General features: G+C 35.9%; 2 protein-coding genes and 2 long non-coding RNA genes across 5 annotated transcripts; 2 read left to right on the top strand and 2 right to left on the bottom strand.

Moving 5' to 3' along the window:
• Positions 1-8,884: 8,884 nt before the first annotated feature.
• Positions 8,885-10,352, bottom strand: LOC136268054 (uncharacterized). Of its 2 annotated transcripts, XR_010706857.1 has the most exons (5): positions 10,231-10,352; positions 10,039-10,142; positions 9,858-9,919; positions 9,460-9,518; positions 8,885-9,136 (listed from the first exon to the last, which is right to left on the bottom strand). It is a non-coding gene; the product is annotated as an uncharacterized lncRNA (long non-coding RNA). The 2 variants fall into 2 exon arrangements; XR_010706856.1 differs by having other exon boundaries at positions 10,039-10,352.
• A 76-nt stretch (positions 10,353-10,428) lies between these two features.
• Positions 10,429-13,183, top strand: LOC136268793 (32 kDa beta-galactoside-binding lectin-like). Its single transcript, XM_066064254.1, has 2 exons — positions 10,429-10,455; positions 12,728-13,183. Exons 1-2 carry the CDS (start codon positions 10,429-10,431, stop codon positions 13,181-13,183), a joined length of 483 nt encoding a protein of 160 aa, XP_065920326.1.
• A 3,291-nt stretch (positions 13,184-16,474) lies between these two features.
• Positions 16,475-18,301, bottom strand: LOC136268053 (uncharacterized). Its single transcript, XR_010706855.1, has 4 exons — positions 18,150-18,301; positions 17,969-18,030; positions 17,572-17,630; positions 16,475-17,247 (listed from the first exon to the last, which is right to left on the bottom strand). It is a non-coding gene; the product is annotated as an uncharacterized lncRNA (long non-coding RNA).
• Positions 18,302-22,053: 3,752 nt separating this feature from the next.
• On the top strand, positions 22,054-22,494 carry LOC136268792 (galectin-7-like). Its single transcript, XM_066064253.1, has one exon. The coding sequence runs from the start codon at positions 22,054-22,056 to the stop codon at positions 22,492-22,494; it is 441 nt and encodes a 146-aa protein (XP_065920325.1).
• Positions 22,495-23,551: the final 1,057 nt, after the last annotated feature.

The following is a 23,551-nucleotide window of genomic DNA, read 5'->3' as shown; positions in this document are numbered from 1 at the left end:
ACAGTGCGGCCCTGAGAAAGGCTATGGTGAAAAAAGATGTGAAATCCAAGGTGGCGGCCAAGAAATGGCTGTGATGGTAGGTTAATGGTAAAAGTTTTAATAACAACAATTCAAGTGAATTTTGTGCCAAGACCAAGCGGCACCAAATTCACCTGAATTGTTGTTATTAAAATTTTTACCATTAACCTACCATCACAGCCATTTCTTGGCCGCCACCTTGGATTTCACATCTTTTTTCACCATAGCCTTTCTCAGGGCCGCACTCTTTTTTTACAGCTTGGCTGTTTTGGATTAGACTTCACTTCTTTTTGTATTTGTATACCCCAAAGCCGGCATATGGCCGGCTTTAGGGCTTTTTAACCTGTCATTTTTTCTTTACTACAGGAAGAAGAAAAGATGAAGCAGGGTGATTTCTTTGTAGCTGACCTCTCTGCAAGGTGATCCTTCTAGCTGATCTCTCTACCGGATGACTTGTTTGTAGCTGAACTCTCTACAGGGTGATTTGTTTGTAGCTGAACTCTCTACAAGGTAATTTCTTCTAGCTGATCTTTCTACAGGGTGATTTGTTTGTAGCTGAATTCTCTACAGGGCGATTTGTTTGCAGCTAAACTGCTGAACTCTCTACAATGTAACTTCTTCTAGCTGAACTCTCTACGGGTGGCTTGTTTCTAGCTGAACTCTCTACAGGGTGATTTGTTTCTAGCTGAACTCTCTACAAGGTAACTTCTTCTAGCTGATCTTTCTACAGGGTGATTTGTTTCTAGCTGAATTCTCTACAGGGCAATTTGTTTGCAGCTGAACTCTCTACATGGTAGTTTCTTTGTAGCTGAACTCTCTACAATGTGACTTCTTCTAGCTGAACTCTCTACAGGGTGACTTGTTTCTAGCTCATCTCTCTACAGTGTAACTTGTTTCTAGCTGAACTCTCTACTGGGTGATTTGTTTGTAACTGAATTCTCTACAAGGTAACTTCTTCTAGCTGATCTTTCTACAGGGTGATTTGTTTGTCTCTACAGGGCAATTTGTTTGCAGCTGAACTCTCTACATTGTAGTTTCTTTGTAGCTGACCTCTCTACAATGTAACTTCTTCTAGCTGAACTCTCTACAGGGTAACTTGTTTCTAGCTGAACTCTCTACAGGGTGATTAGTTTGTAGCTGAACGCTCTACAAGGTAACTTCTTCTAGCTGATGTTTCTACAGGGTGATTTGTTTGTAGCTGAATTCTCTACAGGGCGATTTGTTTGCTGCTGAACTCTCTACAATGTAACTTCTTCTAGCTGAACTCTCTACGGGTGACTTGTTTCTAGCTGATCTCTCTACAGGGTGACTTGTTTCTAGCTGAACTCTCTACAGGGTGATTTGATTGTAGCTGAACTCTCTACAAGGTAATGTCTTCTAGCTGATCTTTCTACAGGGTGATTTGTTTGTCTCTACAGGGAAATTTGTTTGCAGCTGAACTCTCTACATGGTAGTTTCTTTGTAGCTGAACTCTCTACAATGTAACTTCTTCTAGCTGAACTCTCTACAGGGTGACTTGTTTCTAGCTGAACTCTCTACAGGGTGATTTGTTTGTAGCTGAACTCTCTACAAGGTAACTTCTTCTAGCTGATCTTTCTACAAGGTGATTTGTCTGTAGCTGAATTCTCTACAGGGAAATTTGTTTGCTGCTGAACTCTCTACATGGTAGTTTCTTTGTAGCTGAACTCTCTACAATGTAACTTCTTCTAGCTGAACTCTCTACAGGGTGGCTTGTTTGTAGCTGAACTCTCTACAAGGTAACTTCTTCTAGCTGATCTTTCTACAGGGTGATTTGTTTGTAGCTGAACTCTCTACAAGGTAACTTCTTCTAGCTGATCTTTCTACAGGGTGATTTGTTTGTAGCTGAACTCTCTACAAGGTAACTTCTTCTAGCTGAACTCTCAACAGGGTGACTTGTTTCTAGCTGATCTCTCTACAGGGTGACTTGTTTCTAGCTGAACTCTCTACAGGGTGATTTGTTTGTAACTGAACTCTCTACAAGGTAACTTCTTCTAGCTGATCTTTCTACAAGGTGATTTGTCTGTAGCTGAATTCTCTACAGGGCAATTTGTTTGCTGCTGAACTCTCTACATGGTAGTTTCTTTGTAGCTGAACTCTCTACAATGTAACTTCTTCTAGCTGAACTCTCTACAGGGTGACTTGTTTGTAGCTGAACTCTCTACAAGGTAACGTCTTCTAGCTGATCTTTCTACAGGGTGATTTGTTTGTCTCTACAGGGAAATTTGTTTGCAGCTGAACTCTCTACATGGTAGTTTCTTTGTAGCTGAACTCTCTACAATGTAACTTCTTCTAGCTGAACTCTCTACAGGGTGACTTGTTTGTAGCTGAACTCTCTACATGGTAGTTTCTTTGTAGCTGAACTCTCTACAATGTAACTTCTTCTAGCTGAACTCTCTACAGGGTGACTTGTTTCTAGCTGAACTCTCTACAGGGTGATTTGTTTGTTGCTGAACTCTCTACAAGGTAACTTCTTCTGGCTGATCTTTCTACAGGGTGATTTGTTTGTAGCTGGATTCTCTACAGGGCGATTTGTTTGCAGCTGAACTCTCTACATGGTAGTTTCTTTGTAGCTGAACTCTCTACAATGTAACTTCTTCTAGCTGAACTCTCTACAGGGTGACTTGTTTCTAGCTGATCTCTGTACAGGGTGACTTGTTCCTAGCTGAACTCTCTACAGGGTGATTTGTTTGCATCTGAACTCTCTTACATGGTGGTTTCTTTGTAGCTGAACTCTCTACAAAGTGACTTCTTCTAGCTGATCTATCTACAGGATGACTTGTTTCTAACTGAACTCTCTACAGTGTTATCTGTTCATAGCGGAACTTTCTACTGGGTGATTTATTTGCAGCTAAACTCTTTGCATGATTGTTTCTTTGTAACTGAACTCTCTACAAGGTAACTTCTTCTAGTTGATCTCTCTACAGGGCAATTTGTTTGTAGCTGAACTCTCTACATGATGGCTTCTTTGTAGCTGAACTCTCTATTAGGTACCTTCTTCTAGCTGATCTGACTACAGGGTGACTTGTTTGTAGCTGAATTCCCTACAGAATAACTTACAATGTAATATAACTGAGTAAATTATAAATGCAGCTGAATGCTTTATTAGGGTGACTGTTCTATTAGAGTATCTCGATCTCGCATTTGCTGCACCTAGTTGCCTTTCGAATCATAACTCAGTGATTTGTAATCTGATTCTTCTGTACTACTGCAAGTACTTTCTATGATGATTATTCCAGCTACATACTGATTTTCAGCTTGTTGCTCTAAGCGGTTTGCCTGGTAGACACGAAAACTAATAGTTTTTTTATTCATAAAAATCGATCGCGTAATTTTGACACAGGTTGGGTTTCGTATCATATCTCCGTGGTCTTTATTCCGATTCGTTTCAAACCACAAAAAGGCACTCCTACGATGGTTGCTCCATCTACATATCAATTTTCAACTGATTCCTCCAAGGAGTTTACCCTGTAGGCGTGACAGACCTTCGACCTTATTTTACGCAAATAATCGGTCATAACTCCGTGAATGTTCATCGGATTCCTACCAAAGTTGGTACGGAGATCCGCCTTAATGAGCCCTTTAAGTGTGCCAAATTTCAGCCAAATCCGAGCACGCATTCGTGTTTTATGGCGAATTTTGCGAAGTGTGCGAAATGAAGAAGATGAAGAAGAAGAAGAAAAAAACGAAGAAATTAAAACGAAATTTTGTTCGCTCGTATCTCGGAAATGGCTGGAGCGATTTTCTTCAAATTTGGTATGTAGACTACCCTAACTGGGCGGCACGTCTCCAGCAAATTTGGTTCCAATCGGATAAGGGATCACAGAGCTACATAGGTGTGAAAATTGCGTTTTCTTTCTTCCTGTTAATATACTCACGGTGTGGCGCGCCGGCTTCTTGGGCCGCACGACACACTATCGTGTGTCTTGATTTATTATATAATAAAACATCTCTAACACAAAAATCACTACCCCAGCTGCATAGATTTCAATATGCCTACACCTTTATATGTTCTTAAGTGTTTTGTAATTATACATCGTGTTGTAGTAGTTATGTTGTAGTTGAAGTATTGTCATACAACTGCATATTATAAGGATCAGGGGAGTTGCACTTTCTCACAAAATACGTTGACCAGAAACTGGCCTCACAATATCTTCACAGCACCTTGGCAGTATTAATTAAGCCCAAAAGACGAAGGTGCTTCTTGTACTGTTCTTCATTTGTAATGGTGTGTGGCAGGTTGAACAGTGTAATGGTGACTTCTCTTTTCAGTAGTTGATGAAGCACACACATAGATATAATGACATTCTTTCTTTTGATGTGGTATCCCAAGTTCACCAATTATAATTATGTTAACAAACAAGTATAAGCTGGATTCCATTATTTGTTATGTACTACATGTACATTTTCTAGGAAATTTGATACACTTGAATAGTCTCAATACTATGCAATGGAAATCTCATCTGACAGCTGCAAAAAATACACACTCCCAAGAATCAGTCACCTCATGAAACTCTCTACACAGTTTGTTGTGTATAAAAGGAGACTGTTTTTATATAGAGTATATGAACTACTCTGTGGATAGCATCACTACTGACAGATATACGAGTTACAAATGGAAAACAGTATTAGCTTTACCAACTTCCAAACTGGTAGAGGTATAGAGGCAGCCTACACCAACCCCAAGGAAGGAAGGGTGAGAATAGACTTGTACAATGATAAGGGAGATATCATTCTTCACTTCAATCCTCGCTTTGATGAAAGAGAAGTGGTAATTTCATCACAAATAGATGGAAAATGGCCATATCAACGAGGGGAGAAACCACAAAGAGTTGATGGATATGATTTTAAAGGAAGGGAAGATGTCACTGTTACATTCATTGCTAAAGATGATTACATTCAAATTTTACTTGATGGTAAACAGTTTCATGATTATAAGTCTGGGCTACGTATTTCCAGTATCACAACAGCCAAGTTTGATTGGTCCATGGGTTCTGGCCATGGTACACCAGCTGTTCTGAAGTACCTTGCAGTCAAGTTCAACCTTGCTGAGTGAAATGACTAAACAAAGACTTTATAGATTGACTGGACAATGCAAATAGTTGTAGATAGTTTGTATATGTTATTACATTATGTCATGTTGTAGTATGTATTTGATCCAAACTGTACTAAAGTTTACTGAACTTACAGGGATTAGAGGGTGATGATCCTAGCCGGGCCATTTTTTATACACATCACTTTTTGTGTTGACCTGAACAGTTGTCTCACTATTATACCATTAATTTTATGTTTACTGGTCTATAGCTAGCTAATACGTAGTTTAGAATTTAGTGACCTATTCAAGTTCCTAGGGATGGTAAATAATAAAGCAATTTATATGCATGAAGAGTGGTACCTTATATGTGTACAAGCAAGTTAAAGTATGTGTGATTGTTATGAAAATTCCAAATTTTTTTGTGTACTTGTCAATCATTAGTTTGTTCTAGGGTATACAGGAAGTAGTCAAAGAGTATTTTGACTACTGCATAACAAACAAGTACACAATAAAAATTTGGACTTTTCAACTTGTCAATGAGTAAGGGACTATTGAAAATTCCATTTTTTTGTGTACTTGTATGTTAACTTTTTTTGTAAAATAAAACTATTATGACTGGTGAACCAAAACATACCACATCAAAAGAAACAAATACCCCAGCTAATTATTGTCTGAAAAGTGAAGTCTTTGTTGTTGGCTATGGTCAACCCATTACACAGCATTACGAATCAAGAACTGTTTGAAAAGCACCGCTGCAATCAAAGTAGCCACTTTGGATGATTTCCATTATGAAGGGAAGCCATTACACACTACCACCAAATTGGCACCTTTCTCTGTAAGCAAAGATGAATGAGACACAAAGGAGGACACTGGTAAGTCCATGAAGAATACATTGTATGTACTGTGGTATGCCAAAAGGCACATATCAGCTGAAGCAATGCTGAACAGTGAACAATCAAGTCTGTAGCCTTAGCCGTTATTGAGTTAAGCTTGTCTACATGAAGGCATCAGTCATTTACTTAGTCAGTCAGTCACTAGAAAATTCTGTTTAATAAAATTTCATAGCATCTTGTTGAAAGCACTTTGGGTTGATCTGAAGGCTTGTTTGGGCTTAGTTTTACCTGCTTCATTGTTGTCAGGGAAAAGTGAGGCAGGTTTTTGGGTGATGTTTTTTCATGGGCCATGCCCAAACCTTTGTGGTCCCTACTATACAGTACTATCATACTGTATGATGAGTGACAGTCAAGCAGCCACAATTTTGTTTTCATTTTCATCATGTATAATTCATTTCTTTACCATAAGTATAAAATTAATTATGATGAACGTTTAAGTTTTTAGTTAATATATACCTTATCACCTGGATGCATGCTGGTTTATTTACATCATAATAATCATTACTTAGATTGTGGTTAAAATGATTTCTGCTAAATGTTAGAAAATATTATCTTCTCAATCTTCTGAATCACATACGTAATACTTGCAAAAGTTTAATGGCTATCTTAGCTACTCATTAGTTCACCCTACTTAATTATTTTACAACACTGAGTGATGTTCAGCCTGCAAGTATAATTATCTAAATTTCTGGTGTCAAATAGTAACTTGAACTCAAAGCCACATGTCATTTACACTAATGTGGTCTACATATGTGTGTTTCTAGGTATAACTAAAGTACATTTCCAGATAACTGAGATTAAGTGCAAGATTTAGAATTGAATTCAGATCAAAAAGTAGTTGGTCTGACTGTATACTGCATTAGTAGTCAATAAGTTCATTGTGAGTGTTTGGTCACCAAGTTGGCTAGGCTCCCAATGATGGACTGTAGGTTAGGACAATACCATACTAGACAAAGATGACAACTATATAATCATATTTTTAACTTTGTTGCTGACTGTACTAAAGGCTTAACTAAATATTTACACATACTAGTATACCTACAACTTTGCACCACAATAGAAAGTCACTATTGATTTGTTTGCTACTGAAGAAAGTGTTCACATTTTGATTGTTGATCAGTGATTTCAAACACGAGCTGCTGATTAATTCACTTCAGAAAGTTGGGTTGATGGGACTGGAGTACCATCTTAACTGCAGCAACTTGCAATCAAGTTTGATGCAGCAAGTATATAATCACATTAAAAATAATCAGTCTGTGTGACTCAAAACAGATCAAACCAGCAGAATGACTGTTGTTAGGTTTAGATGATCAATTGACTTTTAACTATCTGTGAACACAATAGATTTAGTACAGCTGTGTATGAATGGTTTATAGAACTTTACATTCATCATAATAAAAGCTATGTAATTTTCATACACTAAACCTCACTTAGTGGATACCTCTTTAGTGAGATCACTTTGTGATGTGGTGGTCATGTCAGGTAGGTCAACTAATGTAGGGCTATTGATAGTTTTACTGTATTCTTCTGCACTGATGTTCTATCGCATCAAAAGATATATATTAGGGCTGTGCAATAATACCAATAATGCAATATTATCTATTATCGTGATACCTATGTCATTATCATGATAAAGCTAATTATGATAATGGATTCTCTATTATCAAATAATAGTAAATATCCATAGACTATTGCATATTAAAAGTAGGCAGATGGGTACTCTTGTGAGAATATTGTTTATCGTGATAAAAATAATGGTTTTTTTGCTATCAGAACTTATCAAGATTTGGTTTTCTCATTGTCACACAGCCCTACAACATATCATAAATTAATTGTGTATCTGAAAGAGCATGCACTCCAACTTAACTGTCACTTACTGAGTGGCTTGTTTCTTCAGCTACGTTCTGCTTGACACACAGTGCAAAACAGTACAAGAAAGTACCTCTGCAATCAATCCACATATATATTTAATTGTGATAACCACCACAAGAAAACTGACATGCTACCTATAACAACACCTACATGGTAGTGCATGGAGAAAGAAATGGAACACAGTAAGTTCATTGTAGCTGCACAGACATAAATGAAAAGGCACATTTTGAGCCTAAGCAATGTCAAACAGCACAAGAAGAAACCAAGCCGGTAGCATTATAGTCAAGTTATGCTTGGCCAGAGGTAACAGTGAGTTACAATTAGTCAATTCAGCTAAAAGGAAAATAATGTTTAAAATTCCATAGAAACTTCATTTCAGGCTTGCTTACAACACCTAACCAATACTGTCAAATTGTCGTGAAGGAAAGGTGATGCTAGTTGTTGATTGACATTTCATGGCAGGAAAGTGCAAACCTTCATGATCCCTACTGCCCATATGATAACACTGCCCCTGTATAATAACTAACAGTTCATCAGTCACTAATATACATATGATAATGTATAGTTCATTACATTTAAGAGTGCATTGTATTGTGTAGAGCTAGCCTACTTGAATAAAGCTCTACACACAGATATGATGTACACAACATGACTTGATCTATTTGCACCATGTAGACAATAATTACTTGTACACATGTTTCTATAATGAGTATAGTAGTGAGACTATTCAAGTGTATCAAATTTCCTACAAAATGTACATGTAGTTCATAACAAATAATGGAATTCGGCTTATACTTGTTTGTTAGCATAATTATAACTGGTGAACCCGGCATACCACATCAAAAGAAAGAATGGCATTAGACATATACATGTATCATAAAATTAATTTTGTGTCTGAACGTGTGCAAGTTGCCATTACACTTCATTTCAGCTACATTATGTTCAGCCTCCTACACACCACTACAAATGAAGAACAGTACGAAAAGGTCCTCTAGCTATAAATGTTGTTGAGTTATGCTTGTCTGGTAAGTTAGTCAGCCAACAGAAATAAATTTTAAAAAACATAATTTATAGGAAGCATTTCGGGTCACATTCTGAAAGTACTGTTGGGTTTAATTATATCATTATATCTATTCATCATTTCAAGTGTGCTCTGTGCAGTATGAGAGATCCACCAGTTGATCATGTAATCTCATTATACTGTTTAACAGCAAATTTGAAAATTGTTCTTGGTTACAAGTTCCTATGACTTTTTGGCATTGCTTGAACTGAAGTATCATCACATGTTCTCTTCAGGGGTCTATAACAAATGAAAATAACAATATTATAGTACATGGGTCATGCATACATATACGCAAACTATCTATTAATGTATATACTTTAGCAGGGACTTGTTAGGCTGTATGCCTAATGATGTAACTACATATATGTACCCCCAGGATGTACATACGCATTCATACATATACAGATAAACCACACAAGATCAATTTTGCAGTACATAATTCTGAAACGTTAAAAAAATTGGAGTCATCTGGCAAGCAAAAATTGTGTAGAACAGAAAATGTGGCAAAGAAGAGCACATAATGAAACACATATACTACAAACATGCGACATAATTTTTACTTCTTTGAATTTCTCAGTATCGGCAGTTTCTTTTGGAAGTTGGCGCATTACAATGGTATCTGAGAGGGAATACAAAATGCTTATAAAATATGTGCATACAACTGCACATGACACATGCATGAAACACAAGATGTGAACATCCTTAAATACTGTAGTTTATAATTTTGTGAGAAGGATCAATTGACCATGATCAATTCTCACAATACTATCTGACAATACTGGAGGCTTAAGCTATGGTCTACTGCCTACCAAAATTCACCTGTGTATGTCTCTAAGGGGTACATCACGGGGTATGACATGACGTCATGAAAATCACGTATATTTCAGTCACTATTGGCTTTAGGTCAAAAATGACAATTCATTTACTAACTACTGTGTAGACGGTATAAATTGCTTACCAAATTTTTTATTTGCTCCTTGTTCTGGTTCATCTTCATAATCATAAACTATTTTGTTGAATCTGCATAAGCACAAAAGGAAACTGGAACTACAAAGTATTATTGTTAGCATCTTTTAGCACATACAAGCTGTTTGCTATAAACATAGTACACAGTAGAAATACAACATAGAGGTACATACCCTCCATATTCATCTTTAGGTCGACACAGTATCATTAAGATTGCTAACACTACTGAGAACAGTATCTCTCTCCACACATCACCCAGCCATAATACCTCAGGATCCTGTTAATAAAAAATTGACACAAATGGAATAGTACATATATGCATGTGTGTATGATACGGTACCGCCCAAGCGCAACATCACACTCACTCGCACACACAACTTCACTCGAAATTTTAAAAAATTGCTAATTGAGGTGCGTGGCAACTGCTTCACTCATGAGACAACGTGGCAGCTGTTTCATTCACGAAAATCATGAGCAAAACAGTTGCCACGCCCCTTAATTAGTGATTTTTAAAATCTCATTACACACTACCACCAAATTGGCACCTTTCTCTGTAAGCAAAGATGAATGAGACACAAAGGAGGACACTGGTAAGTCATCGTTTTCAGAGAAAAGTGAGGCTGGTTTTTGGGTGATGTTTTTTCATGGGCCATGCCCAAACCTTTGTGGTCCCACTATACAGTACTATCATACTGTATGATGAGTGTCAGTCAAGCAGCCACAATTTTGTTTTCATTTATAATTTCATTTCTTTACCATAAGTATAAAATTAATTATGATGAACGTTTAAGTTTTTAGTTAATATATTCCTTATCACCTGGATGCATGCTGGTTTATTTACATCATAATAATCATTACTTAGTGTGTGTTTGTAAATTTTTACTGATTTCTACTAAATGTTAGAAAATATTCTCTTCTCAGTCTTCTTATCACATATGTAATACTTGCAAAAGAAATCGGCCAATTTTATTGGCATGCAATCTTAGCTACTCATTAGTTCACCCTACTTGTAATTATTTTACAACAGTGATGTTCAGCCTGCAGCTTACAAGTATATCTAAAAGCTCTGGTTTCAATTAGTAACATGAACTCAACGTCATTTACACTGATGTGGTCGGTGTGGTCTACATATGTGTGTTTCTGGGTATAACTAAAGTACATTTCCAGATAACTGAGATTAAGTGCAAGATTTAATTAGAATTGAATTCAGATCAAAAAATAGTTGGTCTGACTGTATACTGCATTAGTAGTCAATAAGTTCATTGTGAGTGTTTGGTCACCAAGTTGGCTAGGCTCCCAATGATGGACTGTAGGCTAGGACAATACCATACTAGACAAAGATGACAATTATATAATCATATTTTTAACTTTGTTGCTGACTGTACTAAAGGCTTAACTAAATATTTACACATACTAGTATACCTACAACTTTGCACCACAATAGAAAGTCACTATTGATTTGATTGCTACTGAAGAAAGTGTTCACATTTTGACTGCTGGTCAGTGCATCATTACCATCATGCTGTATGATAAAACATAACATTGCTGACTGCCCCTCTACATCTTTATTGCTGACACTGCTCGTATTTCACACTGAAAACACTTCAAATATAGAACACTATACATGGTCTACACCAGTATAGTTCAGAGTCAATTATTACTGCCTGACATAGGCCATTTGTCAGGCAATCATGCATGGCTGACCATAATGGAACCTGCCTGACAAAATGTCAGATTAAAATAGAAGGAAGTTGTAGAGTTTTTATAGTGAAGCATTGTCAATAATAGCAAACGCAATTAGACAACAATGATTACATTATTATAGGTTGAGTCACTCTATTCTATCAACATATTGTAAGGATTTTCCTATTATGACAAATTGTGTAAAACAGTAGCATATCAATGTCAGGTAATGGTTTAGGTTGTCTGACATTTTCACTGAGATTTGAAAAGTATTATAACTGTCTCTGGACTATAGTTTATGACTGCATTGTTGCATTTATACAAAATTCCAGAATATTTAGCAACACACATGTAGCGTATAATAGCAGATAAACCAAAATTTGTCAATGTGTCTCCATTGTATAAGAACTAAGTGGCATCCAATCATGGTGGAGGAGCCTTAGCTATCACTTGCCGATCAAATTTGGCGAGTCCAACATCACTCAAAGAAGTATCATATATATATTTATTATATAGTAAAACATCTCTAACACAAAATCACTACCCCAGCTGCATAGATTTCAATATGCCTACACCTTTATATGTTCTTAAGTGTTTTGTAATTATACATCGTGTTGTAGTAGTTATGTTGTAGTTGAGGTATTGTCATACAGCTGCATATTATAAGGATCATGGGGAGTTGCACTTTCTCACAAAATACGTTGACCAGAAACTGGCCTCACAATATCTTCACAGCACCTTGGCAGTATTAATTAAGCCCAAAAGACGAAGGTGCTTCTTGTACTGTTCTTCATTTGTAATGGTGTGTGGCAGGTTGAACAGTGTAATGGTGACTTCTCTTTTCAGTAGTTGATGAAGCACACACATAGATATAACGACATTCTTTCTTTTGATGTGGTATCCCAAGTTCACCAATTATAATTATGTTAACAAACAAGTATAAGCTGAATTCCATTATTTGTTATGTACTACATGTACATTTTCTAGGAAATTTGATACACTTGAATAGTCTCAATACTATGCAATGGAAATCTCATCTGACAGCTGCTGCAAAAAATACACACTTCCAAGAATCAGTGACCTCATGAAACTCTCTACACAGTTTGTTGTGTATAAAAGGAGACTGTTTTTATATAGAGTATATGAACTACTCTGTGGATAGCATCACTATATTGACAGATATACGAGTTACAAATGGAAAACAGTATTAGCTTTACCAACTTCCAAACTGGCAGAGGTATAGAGGCAGCCTACACCAACCCCAAGGAAGGAAGGGTGAAAATAGACTTGTACAATGATAAGGGAGATATCATTCTTCACTTCAATCCTCGCTTTGATGAAAGAGAAGTGGTAATTTCATCACAAATAGATGGAAAATGGCCATATCAACGAGGGGAGAAACCACAAAGAGTTGATGGATATAATTTTAAAGGAAGGGAAGATGTCACTGTTACATTCATTGCTAAAGATGATTACATTCAAATTTTACTTGATGGTAAACAGTTTCATGATTATAAGTCTGGGCTACGTATTTCCAGCATCACAACAGCCAAGTTTGATTGGTCCATGGGTTCTGGCCATGGTACACCAGCTGTTCTGAAGTATCTTGCAGTCAAGTTCAACCTTGCTGAGTGAAATGACTAAACAAAGACTTTATAGATTGACTGGACAATGCAAATAGTTGTAGATAGTTTGTATATGTTATTACATTATGTCATGTTGTAGTATGTATTTGATCCAAACTGTACTAAAGTTTACTGAACTTACAGGGATTAGAGAGTGATGATCCTAGCCGGGCCATTTTTTATACACATCACTTGTTGTGCTGACCTGAACAGTTGTCTCACTATTATACCATTAATTTTATGTTTACTGGTCTATAGCTAGCTAATACGTAGTTTAGAATTTAGTGACCTATTCAAGTTCCTAGGGATGGTAAATAAATAAAGCAATTTATATGCATGAAGAGTGGTACCTTATATGTGTACAAGCAAGTTAAAGTATGTGTGATTGTTATGAAAATTCCAAATTTTTTGTGTACTTGTCAATCATTAGTTTGTTCTAGGGTATACAGGAAGTAGTCAAAGAGTATTTTGACTACTGCATAACAAACAAGTACACAATAAAAATTTGGACTTTTCAACTTGAGTAAGGGACCATTGAAAATTCTAATTTTTTCTTGTGTACTTGTATGTTAACTTTTTTTGTAAAATATAATTATTATGACTGGTGAACCCACACATACCACATCAAAAGAAACAAATACCCCAGCTAATTATCGTCTGAAAAGTGAAGTCTTTGTTGTTGGCTATGTTCAACCCGTTACAAAGCATTACAAATCAAGAACTATTTGAAAAGCACTGCTGCAATCAAAGTAGCCACTTTGGATGATTTCCATTATGAACGGAAGCCATTACACACTACCACCAAATTGGCACCTTTCTCTGTAAGCAAAGATGAATGAGACACAAAGGAGGACACTGGTAAGTCCATGAAGAATACATTGTATGTACTGTGGTATGCCAAAAGGCACATATCAGCTGAAGCAACATTGAACAGTGAACAATCAAGTCTGTAGCTTTAGCCATTATTGAGTTAAGCTTGTCTACATGAAGACATCAGTCATTTACTTAGTCAGTCACTAGAAAATTCCGTTTAATAAAATTTCATAGCATCTTGTTGAAAGCACTTTGGGTTGATCTGAAGGCTTGTTTGGGCTTAGTTTTACCTGCTTCATTGTTGTCAGGGTAAAGTGAGGCTGGTTTTTGGATGATGTTTTTTCATGGGCCATGCCCAAACCTTTGTGGTGCCTACTATACAGTACTATCATACTGTATGATGAGTGACAGTCAAGCAGCCACAATTTAGTTTTCATTTTCATCATGTATAATTCATTTCTTTACCATAAGTATAAAATTAATTATGATGAACGTTTAAGTTTTTAGTTAATATATACCTTATCACCTGGATGCATGCTGGTTTATTTACATCATAATAATCATAACTTAGATTGTGGTTAAAATGATTTCTGCTAAATGTTAGAAAATATTCTCTTCTCAATCTTCTGAATCACATACGTAATACTTGCAAAAGTTTATTGGCTATCTTAGCTACTCATTAGTTCACCCTATTTAATTATTTTACAACAGTGATGTTCAGCCTGCAGCCTGCAAGTATAATTATCTAAACGTTCTGGTGTCAAATAGTAACTTGAACTCAAAGCCACATGTCATTTACACTAATGTGGTCTACATATGTGTGTTTCTAGGTATAGCTAAAGTACATTTCCAGATAACTGAGATTAAGTGTAAGATTTAGAATTGAATTCAGATCAAAAAGTAGTTGGTCTGACTGTATACTACATTAGTAGTCAATAAGTTCATTGTGAGTGTTTGGTCACCAAGTTGGCTAGGCTCCCAATGATGGACTGTAGGTTAGGATAATATTATACTAGACAAAGATGACAACTATATAATCATATTTTTAACTTTGTTGCTGACTGTACTAAAGGCTTAACTAAATATTTACACATACTAGTACCTACAACTTTGCACCACAATAGAAAGTCACTATTGATTTGTTTGCTACTGAAGAAAGTGTTCACATTTTGATTATTGATCAGTGATTTCAAATACGAGCTGCTGATTAATTCACTTCAGAAAGTTGGATTGATGGGACTGGAGTACCATCTTAACTGCAGCAACTTGCAATCAAGTTTGATGCAGCAAGTATATAATCACATTAAAAATAATCAGTCTGTGTGACTCAAAACAGATCAAACCAGCAGAATGACTGTTGTTAGGTTTAGATGATCAATTGACTTTTAACTATCTGTGAACACAATAGATTTAGTATTGTGTATGAATGGTTTATAGAACTTTACATTCATCATAATAAAAGCTATGTAATTTTCATACACTAAATCTCACTTAGTGGATACCTCTATAGTGAGATCACTTTGTGATGTGGTGGTCATGTCAGGTAGGTCAACTAACGTAAGGCTATTGATAGTTTTACTGTATTCTTCTGCATTGATGTTCTATCGCATCAAAGGATATAGAATGTGTTAAACATATTAGGGCTGTGCGATAATACCAATAATGCAATATTATCTATTATCGTGATACCTATGTCATTATCGTGATAAAGTTAATTATGATAATGGTTTCTCTATTATCAAATAATAAAATTATATCCATAGACTATTGTATATTAAAAGTAGGCAGATGGGTACTCTTGTGAGAATATTGTTTATCGTGATAAAAATAATGGTTTTTTTGTTATCAGAACTTATCGAGATTTAGGTTTTCTCATTGTCACACAGCCCTAAAACATATCATAAATTAATTGTGTATCTGAAAAAGCATGCACTCCAACTTAACTGTCACTTACTGAATGGCTTGTTTCTTCAGCTACGTTCTGCTTGACACACAGTGCAAAACAGTACAAGAAAGTACCTCTGCAATCAATCCACAATATATATTTAATTGTGATAACCACCACAAGAAAACTGACATGCTACCAATAACAACACCTACACGGTAGTGCATGGAGAAAGAAATGGAACACAGTAAGTTCATTGTAGCTGCACAGAGGTAAATGAAAAGGCACATTTTGAGCCTAAGCAATGTCAAACAGCACAAGAAGAAACCAAGCCTGTAGCATTATAGTCAAGTTATGCTTGGCCAGAGGTAACAGTGAGTTACAATTAGTCAATTCAGCTAAAAGGAAAATAATGTTTAAAATTTCATAGAAACTTCATTTCAGGCTCGCTTACAACACCTAACCAATACTGTCAAATTGTTGTGAAGGAAAGGTGATGCTAGTCGTTGATTGACATTTCATGGCAGGAAAGTGCAAACCTTCATGATCCCTACTGCCCATATGATAACACTGCCCCTGTATAATAACTAACAGTTCATCAGTCACTAATATACATATGATAATGTATAGTTCATTACATTTAAGAGTGCATTGTATTGTGTAGAGCTAGCCTACTTGTATAAAGCTCTACACACAGATATGATGTACACAACATGACTTGATCTATTTGCACCATGCAGACAATAATTACTTGTACACATATTTCTATAATGAGTATAGTAGTGAGACTATTCAAGTGTATCAAATTTCCTACAAAATGTACATGTAGTACATAACAAATAATGGGATTCGGCTTATACTTGTTTGTTAGCATAATTATAACTGGTGAACCCGGCATACCACATCAAAAGAAAGAATGGCATTAGACATATACATGTATCATAAAATTAATTTTGTGTCTGAACGTGTGCAAGTTGCCATTACACTTCATTTTCAGCTACATATGTTCAGCCTCCTACACACCACTACAAATGAAGAACAGTACGAAAAGGTCCTCTAGCTATAGCTGTTGTTGAGTTATGCTTGTCTGAAGGCATTGGTAAGTTAGTCAGTCAACAGAAATAAATTTTAAAAAACATAATTTATAGGAAGCATTTTGGGTCACATTCTGAAAGCACTGTTGGGTTTAATTATATCATTATATCTATATTCATCATTTCAAGTGTGCTCTGTGCAGTATGAGAGATCCGCCAGTTGATCATGTAATCTCATTATACTGTTTAACAGCAAATTTGAAAATTGTTCTTGGTTACAAGTTCCTATGACTTTATGGCATTGCTTGAACTGAAGTATCATCACATGTTCTCTTCAGGGGTCTATAACAAATGAAAATAACAATATTATAGTACATGGGTCATGCATACATATACGCAAACTATCTATTAATGTATATACTTTAGCAGGGACTTGTTAGGCTGTATGCCTAATGATGTAACTACATATATGTACCCCCAGGATGTACATACACATTCATACATATACAGATAAACCACATAAATATCAATTTTGCAGTACATAATTCTGAAACGTTAAAAAAATTGGAGTCATCTGGTAAGCAAAAATTGTGTAGAACAGAAAATGTGGTAAAGAAGAGCACATAATGAAACACATATACTACAAACATGCGACATAATTTTTACTTCTTTGAATTTCTCAGTATCGGCAGTTTCTTTTGGAAGTTGGCGCATTACAATGGTATCTGAGAGGGAATACAAAATGCTTATAAAATATGTGCATACAACTGCACATGACACATACATGAAACACAAGATGTGAACATCCTTAAATATTGTAGTTTATAATTTTGTGAGAAGGATCAATTGACCATGATCAATTCTCACAATACTATCTGACAATACTGGAGGCTTAAGCTATGGTCTACCGCCTACCAAAATTCACCTGTGTATGTCTCTAAGGGGTACATCACGGGGTATGACATGACGTCAGAAAATCACGTATATTTCAGTCACTATTGGCTTTAGGTCAAAAATAACAATTCACTTACTAACTACTGTGTAGACGGTATAAATTGCTTACCAAAATTTTTATTTGCTCCTTGTTCTGGTTCATCTTCATAATCATAAACTATTTCGTTGAATCTGCATAAGCACAAAAGGAAACTGGAACTACAAAGTATTATTGTTAACATCTTTTAGCACATACAAGCTGTTTGCTATAAACATAGTACACAGTAGAAATACAACATAGAGGTACATACCCTCCATATTCATCTTTAGGTCGACACAGTATCATTAAGATTGCTAACACTACTGAGAACAGTATCTCCCTCCACACATCACCCAGCCATAACACCTCAGGATCCTGTTAATAAATAATTGACACAAATGGAATAGTACATATATACATGTGTGTATGATATGCTGTATATGTAGACGTTCCACACTTGTATATGTAATTTTGTTTTTAAACAATAAATGTTTAATTTCTATCAGACCATATACGTGGACACTTCTAAACAGGATAAGAGATGCCACAAATGAGGGAGTAGTGCGTGGGAGTATCAAAGCGATGCGCTGTGTTATAACTACCATACAGCTAGACAGAGCGGCGCTGCTACTGTACGATATATTAGTTATCATCCTGTTGCGGAGCCACTCAGTCTCTTTCATGACATCATAATAACCGCGAATGGCATTGTTTACCAATGGAACAAAGAGCCAAATAAGAAAATACTGATACAAAACACACCAATACAGCACTTAAAACTAGCTAAATCTTACAAGAAAACTGTTAATCCTTTACACAATAACACTACAAGTTACCAATACGATAGTTTAACAAATGTCAAGAATAGTCCGTGACGATTTTCGCTCCAGCAATCACTCCCAACAGTCACTATGGTGAAGAACTAACTTCCTCTAGCTTCATCGTTCTATCTCGGACTATGGTAGCCATTTGTTGGTCTTTATTTTTCTCTTGCACACCACGCGACACCACGTGACACCACGCGACACTACCATACCAATTTCTGACGAAGGCGAATCGTACCTGGAACCGCTGCTTCATAACACCGCCCTCTGCTACAATTTGTAGGCAGTATGTAAGGTCTCTCTTGTAGATACGAAGTAGAATCTCCACACAATTCGGACGAAATCTTGAGCACAGTGACAGGAACTCAAACCGGAACTTAATTTACTATCCGTAAACTTCTGCGCACTCCCGCGCACTGGAATATAAAATAGTTATATCCCGTATACTCGGATGATATCATTGTTATTACACTCGTCCTCGGCTTCGCCTCAGACTCGTGTAATAACAATGGTATCACCCTCGTAGCGGGATATAACTATAACTTATATGCATGAAGAGTGGTACCTTTATGTGTACAAGCAAGTTAGAGTATATATGTGTGATTGTTATGAAAATTCCAAAATTTTTTGTGTACTTTTCACTGAATCATTAATTTGTTCTAGGGTATACAGGAAGTAGTCAAAAGGTATTTTGACTACTTCCTGTGCTGTAGAACAAACAAGTACACAAAAAATTGGACTTTTCAACTTGAGTAGGGACCATTGAAAATTCCAATTTTTGCGTACTTGTCTGTTAACTTTTTTGTAAAATAAAATTATTATGACTGGTGAATCCACGCATACTGCATCAAAAGAAACAAATGCCCCAGCTATCAATTATCATCTGAAAAGTGAAGTCTTTGTTGTTGGCTATGTTCAACCCGTTACACAGTATTACGAATCAAGAACTGTTTGAAAAGCACCGCTGCAATCAAAGTAGCCACTCTGGATGATTTCCATTATGAAGGAAAGCCATTACACACTCCCACCAAATTGGCACCTTTCTCTGTAAGCAAAGATGAATGAGACACAAAGGAGGACACTGGTAAGTCATCGTTTTCAGAGAAAAGTGAGGCTGGTTTTTGGGTGATGTTTTTTCATGGGCCATGCCCAAACCTTTGTGGTCCCTACTATACAGTACTATCATACTGTATGATGAGTGACAGTCAAGCAGCCACAATTTTGTTTTCATTTTCATCATATATAATTTCATTTCTTTACCATAAGTATAAAATTAATTATGATGAACGTTTAAGTTTTTAGTTAATATATACCTTATTACCTGGATGCATGCTGGTTTATTTACATCATAATAATCATTACTTAGTGTGTGTTTGTAAATTTTTACTGATTTCTACTAAATGTTAGAAAATATTCTCTTCTCGGTCTTCTTATCACATACGTATTACTTGCAAAAGAAATCGGGCAATTATATTGGCATGCAATCTTAGCTACTCATTAGTTCACCCTACTTATAATTATTTTACAACAGTGATGTTCAGCCTGCAGCTTACAAGTATATCTAAAAGCTCTGGTGTCAATTACACTGATGTGGTCGGTGTGGTCTACATATGTGTGTTTCTGGGTATAACTAAAGTACATTTCCAGATAACTGAGATTAAGTGCAAGATTTAATTAGAATTGAATTCAGATCAAAAAATGGTTGGTCTGACTGTATACTGCATTAGTAGTCAATAAGTTCATTGTGAGTGTTTGGTCACCAAGTTGGCTAGGCTCCCAATGATGGACTGTAGGTTAGGACAATACCATACTAGACAAAGATGACAACTATATAATCATATTTTTAACTTTGTTGCTGACTGTACTAAAGGCTTAACTAAATATTTACACATACTAGTATACCTATAACTTTGCACCACAATAGAAAGTCACTATTGATTTGATTGCTACTGAAGAAAGTGTTCACATTTTGACTGCTGGTCAGTACATCATTACCATCATGCTGTATGATAAAACATAACATTGCTGACTGCCCCTCTACATCTTTATTGCTGACACTGCTCGTATTTCACACTGAAAACACTTCAAATATAGAACACTATACACGGTCTACACCAGTATAGTTCAGAGTCAATTATTACTGCCTGACATAGGCCATTTGTCAGGCAAATATCATGCATGGCTGACCATAATGGAACCTGCCTGACAAAATGTCAGATCAAAATAGAAGGAAGTTGTAGAGTTTTTATAGTGAAGCATTGTCAATAATAGCAAACGCAATTAGGCAACAATGATTACATTATTATAGGTTGAGTCACTCTATTCTATCAATGTATTGTAAGGATTTTCCTATTATGACGAATTGTGTAAAACAGTAGCATATCAATGTCAGGTAATGGTTTAGGTTGTCTGACATTTTCACTGAGATTTGAAAAGTATTATAACTGTCTCTGGACTATAGTTTATGACTGCATTGTCGCATTTATACAAAATTCCAGAATATTTAGCAACACACATGTAGCGTATAATAGCAGATAAACGAAAATTTGTCAATGTGTCTCCATTGTACATATAAGAACTAAGTGGCATCCAATCATGGTGGAGGAGCCTTAGCTATCACTTGCCGATCAAATTTGGCGAGTCCAACATCACCCAAAGAAGTATCATATATATATATTTATTATATAATAAAACATCTCTAACACAAAAATCACTACCCCAGCTGCATAGATTTCAATATGCCTACACCTTTATATGTTCTTAAGTGTTTATCGTGTTGTAGTAGTTATGTTGTAGTTGAAGTATTGTCATACAGCTGCATATTATAAGGATCAGGGGGAGTTGCACTTTCTCACAAAATACATTGACCAGAAACTGGCCTCGCAATATCTTCACAGCACCTTGGCAGTATTAATTAAGCCCAAAAGACGAAGGTGCTTCTTGTACTGTTCTTCATTTGTAATGGTGTGTGGCAGGTTGAACAGTGTAATGGTGACTTCTCTTTTCAGTAGTTGATGAAGCACACACATAGATATAATGACATTCTTTCTTTTGATGTGGTATCCCAAGTTCACCAATTATAATTATGTTAACAAACAAGTATAAGCTGGATTCCATTATTTGTTATGTACTACATGTACATTTTCTAGGAAATTTGATACACTTGAATAGTCTCAATACTATGCAATGGAAATCTCATCTGACAGCTGCAAAAAATACACACTCCCAAGAATCAGTCACCTCATGAAACTCTCTACACAGTTTGTTGTGTATAAAAGGAGACTGTTTTTATATAGAGTATATGAACTACTCTGTGGATAGCATCACTACTGACAGATATACGAGTTACAAATGGAAAACAGTATTAGCTTTACCAACTTCCAAACTGGCAGAGGTATAGAGGCAGCCTACACCAACCCCAAGGAAGGAAGGGTGAAAATAGACTTGTACAATGATAAGGAAGATATCATTCTTCACTTCAATCCTCGCTTTGATGAAAGAGAAGTGGTAATTTCATCACAAATAGATGGAAAATGGCCATATCAACGAGGGGAGAAACCACAAAGAGTTGATGGATATGATTTTAAAGGAAGGGAAGATGTCACTGTTACATTCATTGCTAAAGATGATTACATTAAAATTTTACTTGATGGTAAACAGTTTCATGATTATAAGTCTGGGCTACGTATTTCCAACATCACAACAGCCAAGTTTGATTGGTCCATGGGTTCTGGCCATGGTACACCAGCTGTTCTGAAGTATCTTGCAGTCAAGTTCAACCTTGCTGAGTGAAATGACTAAACAAAGACTTTATAGATTGACTGGACAATGCAAATAGTTGTAGATAGTTTGTATATGTTATTACATTATGTCATGTTGTAGTATGTATTTGATCCAAACTGTACTAAAGTTTACTGAACTTACAGGGATTAGAGGGTGATGATCCTAGCCGGGCCATTTTTTATACACATCACTTTTTGTGCTGACCTGAACAGTTGTCTCACTATTATACCATTAATTTTATGTTTACTGGTCTATAGCTAGCTAATACGTAGTTTAGAATTTAGTGACCTATTCAAGTTCCTAGGGATGGTAAATAAATAAAGCAATTTATATGCATGAAGAGTGGAAGCAACGTTGAACAGTGAACAATCAAGTCTGTAGCTTTAGCCATTATTGAGTTAAGCTTGTCTACATGAAGACATCAGTCATTTACTTAGTTAATCAATCACTAGAAAATTCCGTTTAATAAAATTTTATAGCAACTTGTTGAAAGCACTTTGGGTTGATCTGAAGGCTTGTTTGGGCTTAGTTTTACCTGTTTCATTGTTGTTAGGGAAAAGTGAGGCTGGTTTTTGGGTGATGTTTTTTCATGGGCCATGCCCAAACCTTTGTGGTCCCTACTATACAGTACTATCATACTGTATGATGAGTGACAGTCAAGCAGCCACAATTTAGTTTTCATTTTCATCATGTATGATTCATTTCTTTACCATAAGTATAAAATTAATTATGATGAACGTTTAAGTTTTTAGTTAATATATACCTTATCACCTGGATGCATGCTGGTTTATTTACATCATAATAATCATTACTTAGATTGTGGTTAAAATGATTTCTGCTAAATGTTAGAAAATATTCTCTTCTCAATCTTCTGAATCACATTAGTTCACCCTACTTAATTATTTTACAACACTGAGTGATGTTCAGCTGCAGCCTGCAAGTATAATTATCTAAAAGTTTTGGTGTCAAATAGTAACTTGAACTCAAAGCCACATGTCATTTACACTAATGTGGTCTACATATGTGTGTTTCTAGGTATAACTAAAGTACATTTCCAGATAACTGA

The sequence above is a fragment of the Dysidea avara genome, chromosome 10, assembly GCF_963678975.1.
Source record: "Dysidea avara chromosome 10, odDysAvar1.4, whole genome shotgun sequence".
Classification (NCBI taxonomy): Eukaryota; Metazoa; Porifera; class Demospongiae; order Dictyoceratida; family Dysideidae; genus Dysidea; species Dysidea avara.
This window is presented reverse-complemented; position numbering and strand designations above follow the sequence as displayed.

Excerpts from the sequence above, each read along its gene's own strand:
- LOC136268792 (XM_066064253.1), top strand. The coding sequence starts at position 22,054 with ATGGAAAACAGTATTAGCTTTACCAACTTCCAAACTGGCAGAGGTATA.
- LOC136268793 (XM_066064254.1), top strand. The coding sequence starts at position 10,429 with ATGAATGAGACACAAAGGAGGACACTG. Across the intron at positions 10,456-12,727 it reads AGACACAAAGGAGGACACTG|ATATACGAGTTACAAATGGA; the intron begins GTAAGTCATCGT and ends CTATATTGACAG.